The sequence below is a fragment of the Telopea speciosissima genome, chromosome 3 (assembly GCF_018873765.1).
Source record: "Telopea speciosissima isolate NSW1024214 ecotype Mountain lineage chromosome 3, Tspe_v1, whole genome shotgun sequence".
Lineage (NCBI taxonomy): Eukaryota > Viridiplantae > Streptophyta > Magnoliopsida > Proteales > Proteaceae > Telopea > Telopea speciosissima.
The window spans coordinates 24,903,269-24,923,528 of NC_057918.1; the positions used below are offsets into that span (position 1 = coordinate 24,903,269).

The 20,260-nt window shown below is 41.6% G+C and overlaps 1 protein-coding gene across 4 annotated transcripts in view; it reads left to right on the top strand.

The window, feature by feature from the left end:
* Positions 1-20,260, top strand: part of LOC122656414 (ABC transporter C family member 13) — a 139,975-nt gene that overhangs the window by 41,992 nt on the left and 77,723 nt on the right. For all 4 annotated transcript variants that reach the window (XM_043850917.1, XM_043850918.1, XM_043850919.1 and 1 more), the window contains exons 10-18: positions 4,430-4,490; positions 4,730-4,817; positions 5,493-5,611; positions 9,440-9,537; positions 17,961-18,027; positions 19,321-19,438; positions 19,556-19,672; positions 19,767-19,847; positions 19,940-20,191. In XM_043850917.1, the coding sequence (XP_043706852.1) occupies positions 4,430-4,490; positions 4,730-4,817; positions 5,493-5,611; positions 9,440-9,537; positions 17,961-18,027; positions 19,321-19,438; positions 19,556-19,672; positions 19,767-19,847; positions 19,940-20,191 (1,001 nt within the window). The remainder of the gene's footprint in view (positions 1-4,429; positions 4,491-4,729; positions 4,818-5,492; positions 5,612-9,439; positions 9,538-17,960; positions 18,028-19,320; positions 19,439-19,555; positions 19,673-19,766; positions 19,848-19,939; positions 20,192-20,260) is intronic.

Here is a 20,260-nt window from a genome sequence, read left to right on the forward strand (position 1 = left end):
TTGGTCGTCAACTCCTCCCAAGTCTCGCATTTCTCTCCTCCAGACTCTTCTTCTCCTGTGGGTTCCAGCCCTCTGCCCCTATCACTTTCAACGAATGATACTCCTAAGAACCCCTGCCCTCCCCAGAACTCCCTCAAGCCAGCTTCTCTCTCGTTAGTTCCTAGCCCCTCTGGCCCAACTCCTAGTGGGTTTTTTTGGGCCAACTAATCGATTGAAAGCCCATGTGCCTGTTACCTACTTGGCTGTCCCTCTTTCCTCTAGAAACTGAGCTCCTGGGCTGCTCCCTACTCCTCCTCAGTATACCCCCATCCAAGATGGTCCCACCGTTTTGCATTCTGGTCGGTTCGGGCACTCCTACCAAACCTGTCCCACTGCATCTAGTCATACCTCTCCTAACCCATCCCATCTCTCAATTCTCCCTGGCCCATTGCACTTGGACCAGCCCCCTCTCCTCATTACCTCCAGCCAGCCCCCTTTGGTCCACCCAATCGTGGCCCCTCTTGCTACCCCATGGGTTTGTTCAATCTGATCCCCAGATCAGTAACCATATCCCTCCATCTGGCCCCCTCTAGCCCTCTGCTGCCTGTCATCTCCCCCTTCGTGTTTACCAGTTACGCGACACAAGCTCTCCTTTCCCCAAGCATCCCCTTGGGGACTATTCCTTGCCTAGCAATGAGAAGATTTTTCCTCTTATGGATATCTGTAACAACGTCCTTTGCCAGGACAACTTGTCAGGCCAAGATGGGCTCTCTTGAAAATTTTTGTTGCTGGGTTGTATTTAGCCCCCTTCCCCCTTAGCAGGCCCTTGCTTTCTCCTTTGTTAAGGCATGCCTTGTTATTTGTATGCTCCCCTCCCCCTTCTCTTTCCTTTGGTAATGAATTTTTTATTCATCCAAAAGAAAAAAAGTGAATATAAGGGGAGAGCAATCGTGTCTCGCCCTAAAACATTGCACGCAAATTCTCCTCCTCTCATCTTTTCCTCTCCTCTTCTCTTGCATTGATCTCTTCCATTTCTCTCAAATGTGGGTTGAGTCTCCCTCTCGGGAGGTTACTGGTGCTTCAGTAGGAAGTTGGGTGGCCTTGTTGGAAGTTTGGGTAGCTATTAGGTTATGTTTTGGGGCTTTAGTGTTTGTTTTTTTCCTTTTATTTGTCCCTCAAGTGTCACACCCCTGCCCGGTTTATAAGGGCCAAGTGTGACTGGATGTCTCTCACATCCAACCAACCCACCAGGATCGCAAGTGTTGTACTCTATTCTCAATCTCATTCACAAATACAAAATTTAAATGCAGCGGAAGCAATTAAATATATGAATAAGGCAGTAAATAAGGAAGAACTAGTGATAACAGTTGTATATATGTTCAAGTGAAATTGAGTTAAACTAGAAGTCGACAAAAGTAACCCAAAACCCCAAAAGACTTATATACATTAGTCTATACAAAAGTGTTATATAAAAAGGAAAGGAAAGAAGTAGCCTGTCAGCCAGGCGGCTCAAGAGAAAGCACAATCGTCGCATGAGCACGAAGCATGGTGCTCCACCAAGTGAGAAGTGGCAACTCCGAGAGCTGAAGGAGAGTCCTGTGTAGAGGAGACTCCCATGGAGATACCAGAAGCAGTAGGAATATCATCTGAAAAATAAGGTGTACACAGGGGTGAGCTCCACTGAGCCCAGTAAGGAAATGCAAGCAAACATATCACAACAGTCCATGATGAATGTCCTAAGTTTGCATGCTCCTAACATGGATACTAGGTCGTATGAGGTATAAGTACTACTGTAATAGAATACTACCCTCGGTCCCGGAAACACATAACCAGACGTCGGTCACCCGAGCGAAAGCATTCTACTACGGTGGAGACCCGGCAGCTCAGGCATCATACATCTGACGCTAACGGACCCCCAGTGACTAACCCTACTGTTTGTTCCCACAGCGGAGCGGATCACTAACATGGGACAGTGAATGGCATTCTGGAATTTACCCTTCGGACCTACCACGGGTTATCCAACACCTCTTCCCCTGTTGGTAAGGGACGTAGTACTGGGTTATGAAGCATCCTAACCCAATGCAGTCTAGTCATTATGGCATATGTATGTACAGTTCAATTTTAGAGTAAACAGTGCATCATTAACATCATTGTACAGTATCAAGTAATATTAATGCAATGCAGTATGCCAATGCAACCTAATCACATGCAGTCTAATGTAAAAATTATAAAGCTAGTAAACTGCATGATCTGAACAATAATAGTGATGCATGACATGGCACACTGAACAAAAGAAATTAAGACATAAACACACATAAATTAAGTCAAATTCCCTTATCTGGCGATGATAACTAACCTAGGATGGTATAGCTCCAGTAATCAGGCAAAGACAGGCAAGAACAGACTAAACACAGTCCTAAAACAATGGAAAACATCAGATATTAGGGTCAGGAGGCAGGCTAAAGTCCAACAAAGGTTCAAGGGGCATTTTGGTCCAAATCAACTGAATCAGATTCAGGGGGCAGATGAACCGGTTGACCGGTTCAAACCCTAGTTTTGCATTCGATTGGAAAGTCAGAATTGGGGGTTTTGCTAGTAACCCCCAAATCCTGACATGCATAGCCCTAATTTGGTATTTTAAACCTAATCTAAGGTGGGTCCATACAATTAGTGAATCAATTTCACAATTCAAGTCCAATTTTGGGAATTTTTATAAATTACCATTAATTATCTATTAGGGTTCATTAATTAGGCAATTTCAGCCAAGATTTGAGTTCCTAATATTGGGATTTCAGGTCACAGCCACAACTGATCCTTTAATTGGTTCAAAACAGTATTTAATTGGGCATAAATTGGTTAATAGAGCTTAGGTCTTTAAGCTTTAATGGCGGAGATGGGTTTAGGCTGAAATTGGACTGAAATTAGAGAAGAAAGAAATGGGAGCAGCAAGGATTTCTGAGGCTTACCTGATACAGCAGTAGGGATAGGAGATGCAGCCTTGCTTTTATGCTCCAAGGTCTCTAATGGAGGTCTCCAAGCTTCCAATTCAAGTCCAAGATCAAATCCCCAAGGTATCTTCCTCCTTTCCTTTCTTCTTCTTCTCTTTTCTCCTTTCTTCCACTATTTTCTCCAAAGTTCTAAAGCTGGATTCGATTCTCTTAGTTTAGGAATGAATGAATAGTGCTAAGGTGTTGTTTATATAAGTGATTCTACTAAGGCATGTTTGCCTAATTAAAGCCAAAATCAGTTTTTTAGAAATTAATTCCTAAATCAGATTTTTAGTAGAATTTCGTACCTATTAGCTTATTCTAATTATATAATGATGTCATATGACATCAGGGATAATCCGGGTTCGGGTAACTATTGGAAATAGGATTCCCCACTGGGGATGTGGGTCTCACAGGGGTAAATTACTAAACTACCCCTATTAACTCTAATTGATCAGTACAACACATTATAAATTACAAGTAATTCATACTTACAATGGGTTTAATTGATGGAGAGATTCTACATGTTGTCCAGGCCACAGATCAGACACAGATAACTTCGGTGCGGGGTTCCATCGGGGTCCTCTGACTCCAGAAGGGCAAGTTGGGAAGAATCCCTGGAATCCTCCATAGGTGTGTCGAGTGATTCATCTGTATCCTCGACCGATGCAGCCCATAGCATCGAAGCAACCATGGACTCAGAACTGGAACCTGAAATCACACAAGTTCCAAAGTTTAAATTTATTGCGGTTTTCACATCAAGAGTCCTTGAAATTCTGTCTTTTTATTGCTTGTATATTTCCCATATGCTTTTGAGTTAATGAAGTTTTTCCTTCCAATAAAGAGAATCATTACAGTAGGTAAGATGTTAGCTTGTTCTCGAAACATGTGTACTGATGCTTAGGTGCTCATGATTCACTTGTTTAAAGGGTTCTGGGACTGCTGGTTCTGCATTTAAACTACATCGTCTTCTAGCTCTTGGTTTAGCTAATTTCCTGTTTTATGCCCTTTCACTCTTTCATAAATTCCTAATATGGGTAATTGATACAATAGTGTATTTGGTTGTCTTCTTCCCAAACAGAAGGACGAAGTACTTGTTTGGTTGCTGTACTACCATAATATAGAGTTTCTACTGCACATATTTAACACTATCTTAGAGTTCATTATCAGTTCAATAACCTATAAATTGTGCATGTTTTTCTTTGCCCATGAACATTCCAAAAAATTATGCAAGTGTATTTTTTGTCAATGCCTTCTTATACTTTAGTTACAGTTGTTTTGACTTATTAGTTTGAGACTTCTTTTGTTGACAATATGAGTGGATGCCATGTTTGAACATATATCATCTTCTGGGCTTAGATAATGTTGCCTCCCATGTGTCAATAGTTTCAGTCTGAGGTATTGATTTTGAAATGAACAGAAACTTATGATATTTTGGTGCCCTTTTTTTTTGTGGACTCCAGGTTCCAGTAATTTTGAAGGCTATATTTTCGCGATATCCTTGGGCCTTATTTCGATATTTAAGTAATTCTGGTTACTTCTTCATAATGATCCTACTATATGAACTTTCTATTTTCTTCCTGAACTTCATCGTGTACATATAGAGTGCCTGAGAAATCCACCTTTTCTCTATGAGGATCTCTTGGGATTGCTACATTTTGTTTTTGTAGGCTGTTATATTGCTGTTCCTTTTCCTTTTCAATGTGACTCTTTTTCCCTTTGCTATGTAATAATCAATCTAGAATTTGGTCCTAATGCCACAGGTCATTTCTGGATACTCAATACACTTTTCATCTTTCCAAACTAAAGTTAAAGCTACGGTCAAGTATCATGATGAGCATATATCAGAAGGTGTTACCATCAATTTTCCCTGAGAATTTCTCCCATGTACCTATGTGAACTACAGTTACATGTTGTCATGCACAAAAACATTCCTCATTAATCATTATGTTCATGTAATTATCAATGGATAAAGGTTGTCTGGACTGACAATTCTTTTACCATGTTACCTTATCTGATAATGGAGTAAATTATTAATGCTTCAGTTTCACAAGGTGATAATGAGTCCATTTTCCATGATTTGTTAGTGCAATGCTCTGGTGCTAATATATTTTCTTCTGCTGCACATTTTGTTGGGTTGCTTTCTCCATGCATCTGATCTAACTGATATAAATTCTGTGTGTTTATCTACATATGGTTTCAAACTCTGCTTTTAAACTTCTAGTACCATTAGTCATACCTATTATCTTTAGCTTTTATGTATATCACTGGAACTACTGTTAGGTGCCATGTTGAGTTTTTCTCTTGCCCGAACATTACAATTTTTGAAAGATGACAGTCGAACATTATAGTCAACTTTATAATTTTAGATTTAAATAATCATCATAATGATTCACATGAGGCTGATGGTTTATTCCTTTTTACATTTTTCCAAGTTCCTTTTATCCTCACATAAGTTCTGTTTTCTTTAACAAGAGGTTTAATAATGCTTTATCAACACTTCTCATAGATTTTTTTTCTTGACAGTGCCTACATGTTAGTCTTGCAGAGAGATCAAAATTTTCAGAGGGGGAAATTCAGACATTCATGTCGGTTGATGCTGATCGAACTGTAAACTTGTGTAACAGTTTCCATGATATGTGGAGGTAATAATCTTTCTTTTCCTCTTTGATTAGTGATTCAGCATGCTACTGTCCAAAGGTGGCATTGAAGGCATATGTAAGCTTTTCACTACATGTCTGCTTCTACATCACTTGGATCAAATTAAAATAGTGATTTCTTTTCTGTCCCTAATGATTTTATTTTGCATATGCATATTACAGATGGGGTGAACTTATCCACAATGGCTCATCAGGTGAAGCCTCTCCTGATGATCCAAAATATCTGCCACATGGCATGTTGAATGAGGCCCAAATTTTGTTAAGAGATAGACCCCCCACCCCTGCCCAGATGTCAAGTTTCAACCCACAGAGAGTTGGCCAAGTGGCATAAATCTTTGAAATCTAGGGATCATGGAGGGGTGCATGCAATGGTAAGGTTGAATAGTGCACTGGGTACGCTCTTTTTATGGAGGGGTGCATGCCAATACATGGAAGGCTGAATGGTGCATGAACATATGTGGAAGGTATTTGATTGAAATTTGGTCTGAAACTTGTCACATGACCAATCCAGACTTAAACTGTGTATTCAACAGTCGGATTCACCACATCGTCTTGCGATGTGCCAGAACTAGGTGGACCCTCTAAAGGAATTTTCCCTTATAGGTGAACCATTGTCTGTATAAAGATATTATAGATCAATAGAAAAAGTGGCTCAGAAATTATACAAAGAAACGAACAAAAAAATGAATTTTCTCTTAGTTGGCTGCTCCTGAATGATTTCAACAACTCTAACAACAACAACTCAGTCTTATTCCAACTAAATGGGGTTGGCTACATGGATCCTTTCCCTCCAATCAGCTCTATTCGAGGTCATACTTGATAGAATGTCTAAGCTATATACATCTTTCATCACTACTTCTCTTAAGGTCATTTTAGGTCTGCCCCTAGCTCTTTTAGTTTCTTCAATCTGAATCAAGTCACTCCTCCGTATTGGAGCATCCAAAGGCCTCCGTTGGACATGGCCATGCCACCTCAATCGACTTTCTCGTAGCTTATCATGTATCGGAGCTACTTTAAACCAGCTCTAATATGATTATTCCTTACTTTTTCCTTCATAGTTTTGCCACTCATCCATCTCAACATCCTCATCTCCGCTACACTGAGTTTATCTATATTATGCTTCTTAACTGCCCAACATTCCACACCATACATCATAGCCGGTTATATGAGTGTCCTATAAAATTTTCTTTTAAGTTTTAAAGGAATAAGCCGATCACACAACACTCTGGATGCACCTCTTCACTTCATCCATCTTATTTTAATTCTCTGTGAAACATCATCCTTTATATCACCTTCTTTATTTATGATTGAGCCAAGATACATAAAATAATCACTTTGCAGAGTCTCCTTCCCATCAAAATTCACCACCTCATTATCCATCCTAGTGTAACCAAAGTTACACATCATATACTTTGTCTTCATTCTACTTATCTTAAAACCTTGTGATTCCAAGGTTGATCTCCATAACTCTAACTTGACAATAATCCCTGCTTTTGTCTCATCCACCAAGTTACGCATCATATACTCTGTCATTGATACCGAAGGCTTCTCCTTCCAGCAGCTTGTGAGCTTCGACTGGTCTCCAGACTCTCCACCCCATTGTACTTCATGCAAAGTTTTTGGACACTACCATGGTAAATGTCTTGCTTGCCCTACTCCACTGCCCATCCCCCTTCTTTGGAACCCAAATCCCTCCTCCTGGCTTGAACCCCTCGGCCCCATCACTTTTGCAACTTCTCCCTCCACCGCCATCACCCTCCCTGGTAACCCTAACTTTGGCCTCCAAAAGTCCATTACCTCCCTCTACCCCCTCCCTTGGTGGTGCTACCTCTGCTTCCCCCTCCTGAGGCCGTTGCCATTGTCGAAATCGTAAAGCTGATCACCGCCGTACCTCAGCCTCCACTTCCCCTCGCTGTCATACCCCTGCTGCTCCCTATTATCCGTTGGTCCGCCTTGACTCTCGGATTGCGGGTCACAACCAATTACTCCCTTTGGAATATGAGCCCGACCTTTCTATCGCTGGAAAACCTGCCATCCCTGCTAACCCCCCTTGTCCCCCTGCAATGCTGACCTCTCTCAGCGTTGTCGCTTCTCCTCCCGCTATAGATCTCCTTCTCTCCTCGTTTGACAATCCTTCTCTCTTTGCCGAGGTTCCCTCCTCTGCTTTGCCTTCGTCTCTCCCTCTTTATGCTGTCACTTTCCCGAACTCCCCTTCCCCTGCTTCATCCACCTCGTTATCCCACTCACCCCCTGTAGTGACCCCACCTTGGGTCAACCCCATTCTGTCCCTTCTAGTCTTCCGCCCTCTTCATGTCCTGTTGGGCCTATGCCCAGTTCTAACCCGTACCTTCCTCGTTCCAACTCTTTAATGCGTTTTCTCAGCCCCTGGTCCACCCAACCTCTCTCTCTTGGGTCGACCCGACATCTCTTCAACCCTCTCTTCCTCCTGCCTCCCTCAATTCAACCGTTGGGCTTCTACCCTTTCCTCCCTTACCCGTTACTCCTTTGATCATCCCCTACTCAGACCCTCGAACTAGGAATTCCCTCAACCATAATCTTCTCCCTTGCCCTACTACTTCCTCCCCCACCCCCTCTACAGGAGTATCGTTGCAGCTGTCCTGCCTCTTCTGTCTCTTCTTCAGCTGGCTCTAAGGAGCCTTTGTTGGATTCCCTTCCTTCTTCTCCATGAATCATTGCATTTTATGGAACATAAGAGGACTCAACTCCCCTTTGAAGAAAACCGAGGTTCATTCCCGCATCAAGGCCCTTCAGTAGCAGTGTATCAATCTCATCACAGCCGCCTCTTCCATACCCTAGGATAGGGCACCTTCAGTTTGTTGATGACAACACTTATATGATTTGTGTGGAAGATTATGTACGATTCTTCAGCAGCACTATGACATGGGAATCCTATGTGGCACATTTAGAAGAATACTTGATTCGGCAATATGGCTTGGGATGATAGATGTATATGTTAAGATTGGTGTATTTTACACTTTTACGTTTCTAATGCGTATTTAAGTTGTTTTATATTAATTGTATGCTTTGATTGCTTTCTATTACTAAATTATTTGTAGAATAGGGCCTTTAGTACATCATATCCTACCAAACTAGGGTCCGGAGTCAAACTCCTTCTTGGACTTTGATTTCGGACAATCTGATAGTGCCATTGTGTTTAAATGGCCCAAAATAGGCTGTATACCAAGTTTCATGACCAAACTTGGTCAAAACCCACCGAAACCAACTACCGAGTTAAAAGAAAAATGCACCAACTCGCTGAGATCTTGGTCCAACTCGGTTTTCTGGCTGGGCGAAACTAGTACCAAAACCGAGTTCTCGAACCATGCGCTCCACTGTGTGCTCCTATTTTCAGAAGCAATTGACATGAAAATCTGACACGTACATTATTGTCCTTTGCTAATACAAGACTGGTAAATTGTTGTATGAATGGCATCAATGGCATGGTGTTAAGTTATCCTTCAATTTTTTTTTATCTCGTGTTTGTTAGTACCATACAAAGGTTACATGCATCGCAGTTTCTCATTGGTGCATTGCTTTAATTTCATTGTGTAATGAATTCTACAATAAGGATCTGTTATTGCTTATTGTATGTTTTCGTTATCTCCAGTCAATGCAGTTTATATAACTTCCTTTAGCAAATACTCCATAAGCTATTATGAAATTTCTTGTGTCTATGCATGTGAAATTCTCAGTTAATACATATGTCATCTAAGTACCAAAGCAAATGGTGTACATCTAAGCAGGATAACTTTTATATGAAATTATTTGGCTAAATTCTTCTGGATGTTTCAGCTTGCCTTTACAAATTGGAGTGGCACTATATCTGTTGTACACACAAGTCAAATTTGCCTTTGTTTCTGGAATCGCAATAACTGTCTTGCTAATACCAGGTATTGACACAACTTTTTGACTTAGTTGCTAATCAAAATCATCCTGTGACAACTGTCATGGCCAAGGTTTAAAGTATCAGTATCGGGTATCGTATCGGAAATGTGATTTTAAGACTGCTGGGATGTATAGCTTGTAGTCTTTTATAATCCTTCTAACTTCTTTTTGTACTTGCATAATTTTCCCTTCTCAGGCTTGTAATCTTCCCAAAAATTGACCCTCCTGTCCTTGCATTATATCTTTCCACATCCTTAATGGGACTACAAACTTCTGAATGATGAATAACACTCTCCTTAGTAGATGGTTGTGGAGATTCAATAAAGAAGAACTGGCCTTCCATAGATGACTGCTTTGAAAATTTTCTATCATTGTACAAAGTTATAAACCACTGTTTAGCTAGCAAGGACATAGAATATAACGAGAGGCCTTCCAATTTGTCAATTACATTCAGTTCTTCCTAGAACTGGATTCCACAAGTGGAACTTGCATTTGCACCACCAGGGAGATCCAAGTAGAGGGAGCATAGTAAGAACACTTAAAATTTCAAGCACACTTTTTTGGCTCAAAGAATTATTGGCTAGAGTGTTGTTTTATCATATTATAGCCAGTGTAGCTACAGAACCTCTTAAGGTTGGCACTTTTCTTGGCACAGTCCTGAAAATAAAAAGAATTTCATTAGGATACTAGTTGAAAAACTGTTGAAGCTCCAATGATCATCTTAAAGATTTCAGTCAAATCTTCTTCCAGACCCATTGTTCTGAGTTTGCTAAGGACTACTTCCATCAAAATAAAAAAAGATGGAGATTGGATCACCTTGAATTAGATCCCTTCAGCTAAAAGTACTCCTCTGGAGATATAATTTTTAGGAGCAGATAAAGAAGTTGACGGTAAGGTTGCTCCATTGCGGCCAAGTGGTTGCAGGTTTGGGTCAGGTAAGGCTGCGTACATTATGACCCTCCCCAGACCCTGCCGTGGTTGGAGCCTCGTGCACTGGGTGCGCCCTTTAGAGAAAGAAGTTGATGATTTGGGTAACTGTTAGTACATTTTTGTCACTCTTTCCCCAAACTCATCTGTCTCATTACCTCTTCTAAGATACCTCATTGTACATGATGGTCATGCTCATGCTTGCTATCAATTTAGCATCATGATGTAGCCACTTTTATTAAGAGTTCCTCGGTATGCAGTCATCACTATATCTACATCTCATTGTTGATAATATCCTATTCTGTAAGCAAAAATCCTTAATATTAGGAGAAACAAGGTGAGTTTGTCCCTGAACAACTTTGGGCCATAGAATTCTACTACAGTCAAAATCCAACAGGCTGGCAGCCTGCTTGGTGGTGGTAATAACTATGCCTTTACTCAAGGTTTCCCTTTCATGGGTTAGTCAGTGATTCAAACTCTGGATGTGATGTAGCTTTGATATAAGTTGGCAGAAACCTAACTTGTACACCACATAACTGATAGAAATGCCTCCACAACTTCGAGGTATCTCATCCTCTATCACGGACGGATCCTCCAGTTCCCTCTGGCTTGACCCTTGGCACCCGGCACCCTCTTGGAGTTCTCTATTGTGTCCTTGGCCCCAGAATGATCTACTCTTCTGGTCTCCCTAAAAATGCCTCCCTCTCCTATCTCATTCCCTCTGGCTCCTGGTCCCCCCCTCTCCTTAATCCCTCCATTGTCTCTCGGATTTGGCCTGCTCTCCCTCCCCTCCCCCTCCCCCCCCCCCCCCCCATGCGGACAAAACCCTTTGGTTGCCCTCCCCCAATGGCCTTTTTAGCACTAGCTCTGCTTGGAACTTTGTTCGAGACCCTGCTCCCACCGTCCCCTAGCACAATCTAGTCTGGTTCAAAGGCCATATCCCTCGCCACAGTTTCACAGCCTAGAGATCCCTCCGCCTTTGCCTCCCAACCCAAGCCTTCCTGATATAGCGTCACATCCCTATCCCCCCTGCCTGCTCCCTTTGTTGGAATGGTCTTGAGGACACCCCCCACCTCTTCTTTGCTTGCCCTTTTACCTCTACCATCTGGAAAAAAGCCCTATCCTTGATCTGGCCCCGCAACAGGAGACCGCTTCCCTTTGAGAGAGAATGGCTTTGGATGGTTATGTCCTTCTCTGGGTCCTCGATATGTGACACCATTGGAAAGCTGGTTTTTGGAGCTGCTATCTACCACATTTGGATGGAGCGGAACCTTAGGATATGGACTTCCAACTCTCGATCTTATGATCTGATTTGGAAAGCCATCTCCTTTGAAGTCTCTTCCAAACTCAGCCACACCCGTCTTCGTCCGGTTCTGGACTCCCCTAGGAAAAGGCATAACGCTGTCTCCTGGGGCCTGGATCTGTCTATTTTATTTCCTTCCACCTCTGCGTAGGTTGGCTTGCTGTTTCTCTCCCCCCCCCTCCTGCCCTTGTATACCTCTTCCCCTCTTTTCCTGCCCCCTCCTGGGGTTTGGTAATATATATTTATTCATCCAAAAAAAAACTGATAGAAATGCATCAAGTTTGGCCCTTAATTACTTGGGATCATAATGATTATTGTAACAGTGGGCAATGATAAAGAATGGGGCTGCTATCCTGTCGACAGTTTCAGTAATGTTGTTCTTGTTAGAGTTATGTATGTAAGGGTAGTTCTGTCATTGTCATATTATAAGACATGTCTTAGTTGTTAATTGCTCTTTCTTTTATTTCTTCTTTCCTCCCTAGGGAGGCTTATGTAATTTCCAGAAGTTCAATTAATGAAGTTATTATGTGTGTTGAGAATCACTCAACACACATATCGATTATTCTCCCAATCTCTCTTCTTCTTCTCCATTGTTGCTGTAAGTTACTTCTCTCTTGCTAGAATCGATCCCTTTTCAAGTTTGAACTTGGTATCAGAGCCAGCTTCTCTGGTTTGAGAGTCGGCTACTCAGTTTTTTTTTTTTTCCCTTCACCTCTCTTTGGAACCCCAAAAGGATAGAGGGTTCCATTAGAGGCTGTCCAATGTGAAGTAATACATCTCTTAGAGTTCCATTCTTGGACCAGCACATGAAGTTTGAAGCTGGAGATGCTACTGCAGAAGATTGAAGCCCTAAACTTTGCTCCTCAAGTTACCGCCAGCACCTCCATTCTTTTCCTTGGTTCTCCCTCCTCCCTCAACCATTTGGGATGAGGTTTGCTGCATTTGGATCGCCTAGGGGTATCCTTTCATACCCCCTAGCACTCGGTTGAAGCAGGTCCCAGCTTTGAGGAACATAGCTTGATTTTCTGCTGCTCCAACAGTACCGTCTGCTCTGCTGCTTGTTTGCTCTCCTTGGTGGTGGAAGCCAACACTTTGGGTGGTTATGAAGTGCTATAATGGAAGGTTTGCATTGTTTACATCTTGTTGCATTTGAAGGGTGTTAGTTGAAGCCTCTTTGGAAGTTTTTTTTAATGATTATGTACTGGATGACTGCTGGAATGATGTTGAGATGCACCCAAGGTGTTTGATTTAAGTCCTCCTTAAGGATTTCCCTTGCTTTTGTTGCTGGAACTGCTTGGACAGTGTATCGTCCTCTTTGTTTGTTGTTTTTTCTTGCTTGTGTGTGGGTAGAGGTTACTCCCCAGTTGTGCAAGACACCAATCTGTTTTGTTGAAGTATTTTTTGGTACATGTCTACTATGTCTAGGACTGATTCTGAGGTCAGTGGACCAATTTCGGCTAGTGGTCTCCCCACTATGGCTTCTTTTGACAATCCCAACACCCAAATATCTGTTGTGAAATTGGACCCTACCAACTAGTTGGATTGGTCCCGTTCTGTGAAGTTGTCCCTACGTAGTAGGGGGAAGTTGGGATACATTACTGGGTCTATCAAGGCTCCTGCTACAACTGATGCAGGCTATGTCAAGTGGGAGATTGAGAACTCCACTGTTATGACTTGGCTAATATTCTCCATGAAACCTAAGATAGGTAGGAGGTTTATGAGTAAGGAGACTGTAAAAGATATCTGGGATAGTGCCTCCAAGCTGTATGATAGAGTTGGTGATGTGACTAAAGTGTATCAAATCCTTCAAAAAATCATCCATATGAAACAAGGTGATAGGAGCATATCTGATTACTACAACACTGTTATCAGCTTGTGGGAGGAGTATGATCACTATAACAATATCTACCTGTCCAATTTTGAGGATGAGGCAACGGTCTACAGGAACCATGAAAAGGAAAGAGTTCTTATTTTGCTGGGTGGTCTTAACCCAGAATATGAGCCTCTTCGCTTGCAAATCCTAGGGAGATCTCCCTTTCCATCTCTGGATGACGTGTGCAGCTACTTGCAAAGTGAGGAAACCAGGAGAACAACTATGGATATTACACCATCAACAGAGAGATCTGCTCTTGTTTCTAGTTCCCACAGAGACTGGAAAAGTGGGGGAAGAGGCCAAGGGCCAACTCGTGGATATCATCGTGAGAGGTTCAAATGTGATCACTGTGGTAAGCTTGGACACACCAAGGACAGGTGTTGGGATCTTCATGGGCAGCCCCCTGGTATGCGTGGTGGTTCCTCTAGTGCCCATGGAGGCAAGCGAGGGGGAGATAGGGCTCACACTGTGACACCTGAGTCTGAGACATCTACACCCCTACCTGCTCCTGATTCCCTTTCACAGGATGACATTGCCGCCTTTCGCTGGCTAATGTCTCACCTTGGAGGGTCAGCCACTGGTTCTACCTCTGGAGGGTCAGCTACTTCTGCCTCAGCTTTGCAGGTCTCGTCTGCTCCTTCTACTGTACCCACCTGGATTATTGACTCTGGAGCCTCTGATCACATGACTGGTATGTCACAGTATTATGATTCCTACTCCATTTGCTTTGGCCGGGACAAGGTAAGGGTTGCTGATGGTTCCCTTTCTTTTGTCTCTGGTAAGGGTAATGTGCGAGTTACTCCCTCTATTTCCCTTGAGTTTGTCCTTCATGTTCCTGATTTTGCTACTAACCTACTATCAGTGAGTCACCTAACCAAATCCTTAAATTGTTGTGTCACTTTCTTTCCTTCCTATTGTGTTTTTCAGGATTTGGGGACAAAGAGGGTTATTGGCAGTGGAACTGAAACAGGAGGACTCTACCTTCTTGAGCCACGGTTACCTGCTCAATTTACTGCTGCAGCTTATGTTTGTGGTCGGAGTGACCATAGTACTTTGGAGTTTGTAATGCTTTGGCATCAACGTTTGGGTCATCCCTCTTTTGTTGTTATGAGGAGACAGTTACCCCATTTGTTTACTTCTTTTCCTTCCTCTTATGTTTTTCAGTGTGAATCTTGTGTTTTTGCTAAACATTGTTGCACTTCTTATCCTTATTGTGGTAATAGATCTACTGCACCTTTTTCTCTTGTTCATACTGATGTTTGGGGACCTTCCCCTACTACTTCTTTATCTGGATTTCGTTATTTTGTTTCATTTGTGGATGACTATTTTAGGTCTACTTGGACTGTTTTGTTGAAACAAAAGAGTGATGTTTGTGATGCTTTTAAGGATTTCTATCAACTTATCCATACTCAGTTTGGTACTCAAATCCAAAGTGTTATGTCTGATAAGGGGGGTGAGTACATGTATGGGGGGCTTCAACAGTTCTTTATTGATAATGGCATCATCCATCAACTAGCTTGTGTTGACACTCCTCAGCAAAATGGGGTGGCTGAGCGAAAAAACCGCCATTTGCTGGAAATCACCAGGGGTCTTCTCTTTGGCATGCATGTGCCTAAGACTTTCTGGTCTAATGCACTTCTTACCGCTGCCTTTCTTATTAACCGGATGCCAACTTCACTTCTTGGCTCCAAATCCCCCCTGGCTCTTCTTTCTCCTCAATCCTCGGTTTTCTCCTTGCCTCCAAGAGTCTTTGGTTGTGTTTGTTATGTTCATGTCAACAAATCAGCCCGTACCAAGCTTGACCCCAAAGCCCTCAAGTGCATCTTCTTGGGCTACTCTGATTCAACCAAAGGGTATAAGTGTTACCATCCTCCTTCCCGAGGCGACTTCTCTCAAAAGATGTCACCTTCGTTGAGTCTATCTCTTATTTTTCTTCCACTCAACATTCTGTTCAGGGGGAGAGTACTAGCAGTGAACAGAATGCTAATGTCATTCCTTTTCTATCTCCCTTGCCTACCTCCACTTCCCCATTCCTATTTGATATTGGAAAGTACAAAGAAGTGGATGTTGTTGATGATGCTGATGGTGTTGTTGATATTGATGCTAGTAGTGGTGGTGATGCTAGCAGGAAAACAAAATACAAGGGAATAAGATTCAAAGAAGATGGTGGATTCACAAGAGGTGAATCCTTGTTGAAGGGAAAAGGGAAGCAACCATGGTATAAGCAACCCTGCCAAAACCCCTCTTTGGATCCACATCCTTAGTTTCATCCTACTCAGTCAGGTAATTCTTCTCCTTCTGAATTAGATCTTCCCATTGCTATGAGAAAGGGGAAGAGAGCCTATACTAACCCCATAGCCCAGTTTGTCTCCTATGACTCCATTTCTCCTACAGGTATTGCTTTTTCCACTGCCCTTGAGTCTTCTTCCATTCCCAAAAATGTCACAGAGGCCTTATCCGATCCAAAATGGATGCAACCAATGTCTAAGGAAATGGTGGCTCTGGAGAAGAACAATACTTGGACACTAGTTGATCTTCCTAGGGGGAGAACTCCAGTTGGATGCAGATGGGTTTATACAATCAAGTATAGATCCGATGGTAAAGTGGAGAGGTACAAAGCTAGGCTGGTTGCAAAAAGGTATAGTCAGGTATATGGCATTGACTACCAGGAGACTTTTGCCCCCGTAGCTAAGCATAACTCTATCAGGGTTCTTCTTTTGGTGGCAGCCAACAAAGATTGACCAATGTACCAATTAGATGTGAAGAATGCATTTCTTCATGGAGATTTAGCAGAAGAAGTGTACATGCAGCCCCTACCTGGTTTTAAGTGTCCCTCAGCTGAAGGGAAAGTGTGTCTCTTGAAGAAAGCTCTCTATGGCCTCAAGCAGTCTCCTAAGGCCTGGTTTGAGAGATTTAGACAAGCCATCCTGAAGAATGGGTATTATCAGAGTCAAGCTGACCACACCTTGTTTATCAGGAGAGGTAATGGTACAGTTACAGCTCTCATTGTCTATGTTGATGACATTGTGGTAACGGGGAATGATGTTGCGGAGATAAACAGCTTGAAGTCTTATCTGGCTAAACAGTTTGAGATCAAAGACCTTGGACTCTTGAAGTACTTCTTGGGTATTGAAGTATCTAGATCAAGGAAAGGAATCAACATCTGCCAAAGGAATTTTGTCTTGGATTTTTTGAAAGAGATAGGCATGATAGGGTGCAAACCAGTAACTTCCCCCATTGATCCGAATCATAAGCTTGGTGATGAATGTGGTTCTTCTCTTATAGATGCAAGCAAGTATCAAAGATTAGTTGGGAAACTAATCTATCTTTCTTTGACTCGACCAGACATCTCTTATGTAGTTGGAGTGGTGAGTCAGTTCATGCATGCTCCTAGGAGTGGACATCTAGATGCGGTGTATCGCATCATTAGATACTTGAAATCCTGTCCAGGAAAAGGCCTTCTATTTGCCAGGCATGACCATTTGCAGATTGAAGGCTATACAGATGCTGATTGGGCTGGTTCAGTCTCTGACAAGAGATCTACTTCTGGGTACTGTACCTTTGTGGGTGGTAACCTAGTTATCTGGAGGAGCAAGAAACAACCAGTTGTAGCTAGATCCAGTGCAGAGGCTGAGTTTAGGGCCATGGCTCATGGAGTGTGTGAGCTTATATGGCTAAAAAGACTTCTTCAAGACTTGAGCTTTGAAGCTGAAGGGCCAATGAGACTTTATTGTGACAACAAAGCTGCTATAAGCATTGCCCATAATCCGGTTCAGCATGATCAAACCAAACATATTGAGGTTGATCGACACTTCATCAAAGAGAAGCTAGATTCTGGGTGCATTTATACTCCCTTTGTGAAGACAGGTGATCAAGTAGCAGATATCTTCACCAAGGGTCTCAGTCCTAGCCTATTTAGTACTTTATTGTGCAAGTTGGGAATGTATGATATCTATTCTTTAGCTTGAGGGGGAGTGTTAGAGTTATGTATGTAAGGGTAGTTATGTCATTGTCATATTATAAGACATGTCTTAGTTGTTAATTGCTCTTTCTTTTATTTCTTCTTTCCTCCCTAGGGAGGCTTATGTAATTTTCAGAAGTTCAATTAATGAAGTTATTATGTGTTGAGAATCACTCAACACACATATCGATTATTCTCCCAATCTCTCTTCTTCTTCTTCTTCCTCTCTTCTCCTCTACTCTTCTTCTCCATTGTTGCTGTAAGTTACTTCTCTCTTGCTAGAATCGATCCCTTTTCAAGTTTGAACCGTTCTAGCATATTTTGGCTGTCATAGGATGTTAAATTTCTTAATTTTCATTTGCAGTTAATAGATGGATCGCTACACTGATTGCAAGTGCAACAGAGAAAATGATGAAGCAAAAGGATGAGAGGTATATAATAATTTTCTGACCTACATGTTAGAGTTCACGTTGTATTCCTCATGTCTGCAGCAGTTTGTAGGTCCTCTCAATAGATATGCTATACTTAGTCTGTTTGGAGGATCCCTCTCAATATCTTGACCAATTTGATCATCTTTTGCTGGTTTTGGTTTTTTTTTTCACAATAAACATGTTCGGAATGAGATCCTAACACTACTATTAGTGCAACTCTATGATTTTTCTTGCTTTATAGTTGGAATATAATAGAATTTTTCTCCATGTCTGGAAACACTGACATCAATAGAGATACGCACCAGAAAAGGTGTGAAATATGCATCATATATATATATATATATATACTTTAGTCCTTCGGAGTGTATGGAAAGTGATTTATTGAGATAAGTTGCCCATTGAAAAGATTCGCATAGATTTCGTTCCACACTTGACGTATGCCCATCTTTATAGATTGTCTTTTTGCAGGTATGTCAGGGTGAATCAGTGATTTGAATTAAGGAATGGGGCATCATTTGATGCCCAATCCTCTTTAGGAGTTTCAAGGAAATGGAACTGGAGGAATGTTGGTCTCTGTTGAATCCTCTTGATGAATTATTAATTTTCTGGACGATTTCAGAATTTTATTGTGTGTGAAGAATGGATATAGAGAGGAACTAACCCTCTTTTATTCTTGACTATTTCATGGGTAGTTTTGTTACAGTTTCTATATTTTTCGAGGGGGGGGGTTTATTTATGGGTCTTCATCCTGTGTGATGTGTACTTCAGCCTATCTCTGATTTGGTTTCTCTCTCCCATTAGCAATATATCTTTACTCATCACCGAAGAGAAAAAAAAAAAAAAAAGAGTTATGGTTCTCGGTTGTGACATTTAGATTTGAATATGAATTTTCCCCTTTCTGTAGTTAACCAATCTATTAAGTGGAGGTACTACTAGGTATATGAACGGAATGGGGATCCCACTCACAGCCGATGTGGGATCCAACAAAATTATCAAATATCATATCTTATTGCAGATTTAAAGATCTCAAAAGGGTGAAAAAAATAGAGTTTGAGGATGCCTGCTGAGTTTCTATTAGGTTGGTGGTTCTGTGCCACATTTTTCCTATACTGAATTAGGAAAGTTTGGTTGCTACTATCACAATACCACTCACAGCAGATGTGGGATCCAACAAATTTTACACGATCTTGTTACTTCATATGCTATGTTCTGTATTATATTCAATGAATTTACTGATATATATCCTGTTATGCCCATAATTATGCATTTGATAACATGCCTTTTGCAAGATAGGGTCAGAAGGGCAGGAGAACTTTTGAAAAATATTCGTACTTTGAAGATGTATGGCTGGGACCTTCTATTTACCAATTGGTTGATGGAAACAAGATCCATGGAAGTGAAGTACTTATCTGTATGTGACCATAATCAATGCTCAGATTTCCCACTTCTGCTCAATTAAAGGATATCCGACTTTCTTTTGAGTTTTGAGTAAAGAACCAATTCTAATACTTGTAATAATTTCTGTCAGACACGGAAGTATTTGGATGCATGGTGTGTTTTTTTTTGGGCAACTACTCCAACACTTTTCTCCCTGTTCACGTTTGGAGTCTTCACATTGATGGGGAATACACTAGATGCTGCAACGGTATTGCTATCAAACAGATGTTTTCTAACAATACTTCAGGAACAATATATCATGCTTGAGCAAACTGATGCATCTCTGCATACCTTGTTTTCAGGTGTTCACATGTCTTGCTCTATTCAATACCTTGATCTCTCCACTAAATTCATTCCCATGGGTCATTAATGGTTTGATTGATGTGAGTTTTCCACATGCTACTTTGAAATATAGCCTGCCATCACAATGTTTTAAACCTTCTTGACTGAAATGCTGCTTTGTATCACAATCCAGGCCCTTATATCTACCAGGCGGCTAAGCAGCTTCCTTTCCTGCTCTGAACATAGTTCAGAATCAGTACAGATAGCTGGTTCTTCATCAACATTACTCAACATAGACCAGCCTGATTTTATCTTTCAACGTAATGCTGTTGTCTTCCGGGATGCATGCTGTTGTTGGTCAAAAAGTAATGAGGGACAGAGCTCTGTGTTGAATCAAATAACTCTTAACCTTTCTAAGGGCTTCCTTGTTGTAGTGATTGGAGAGGTAATTGATCCCAATACTTCATCTTCTTTTTTAAAATTCTTTGTTCTGACATTACATAAGGATTGCAGT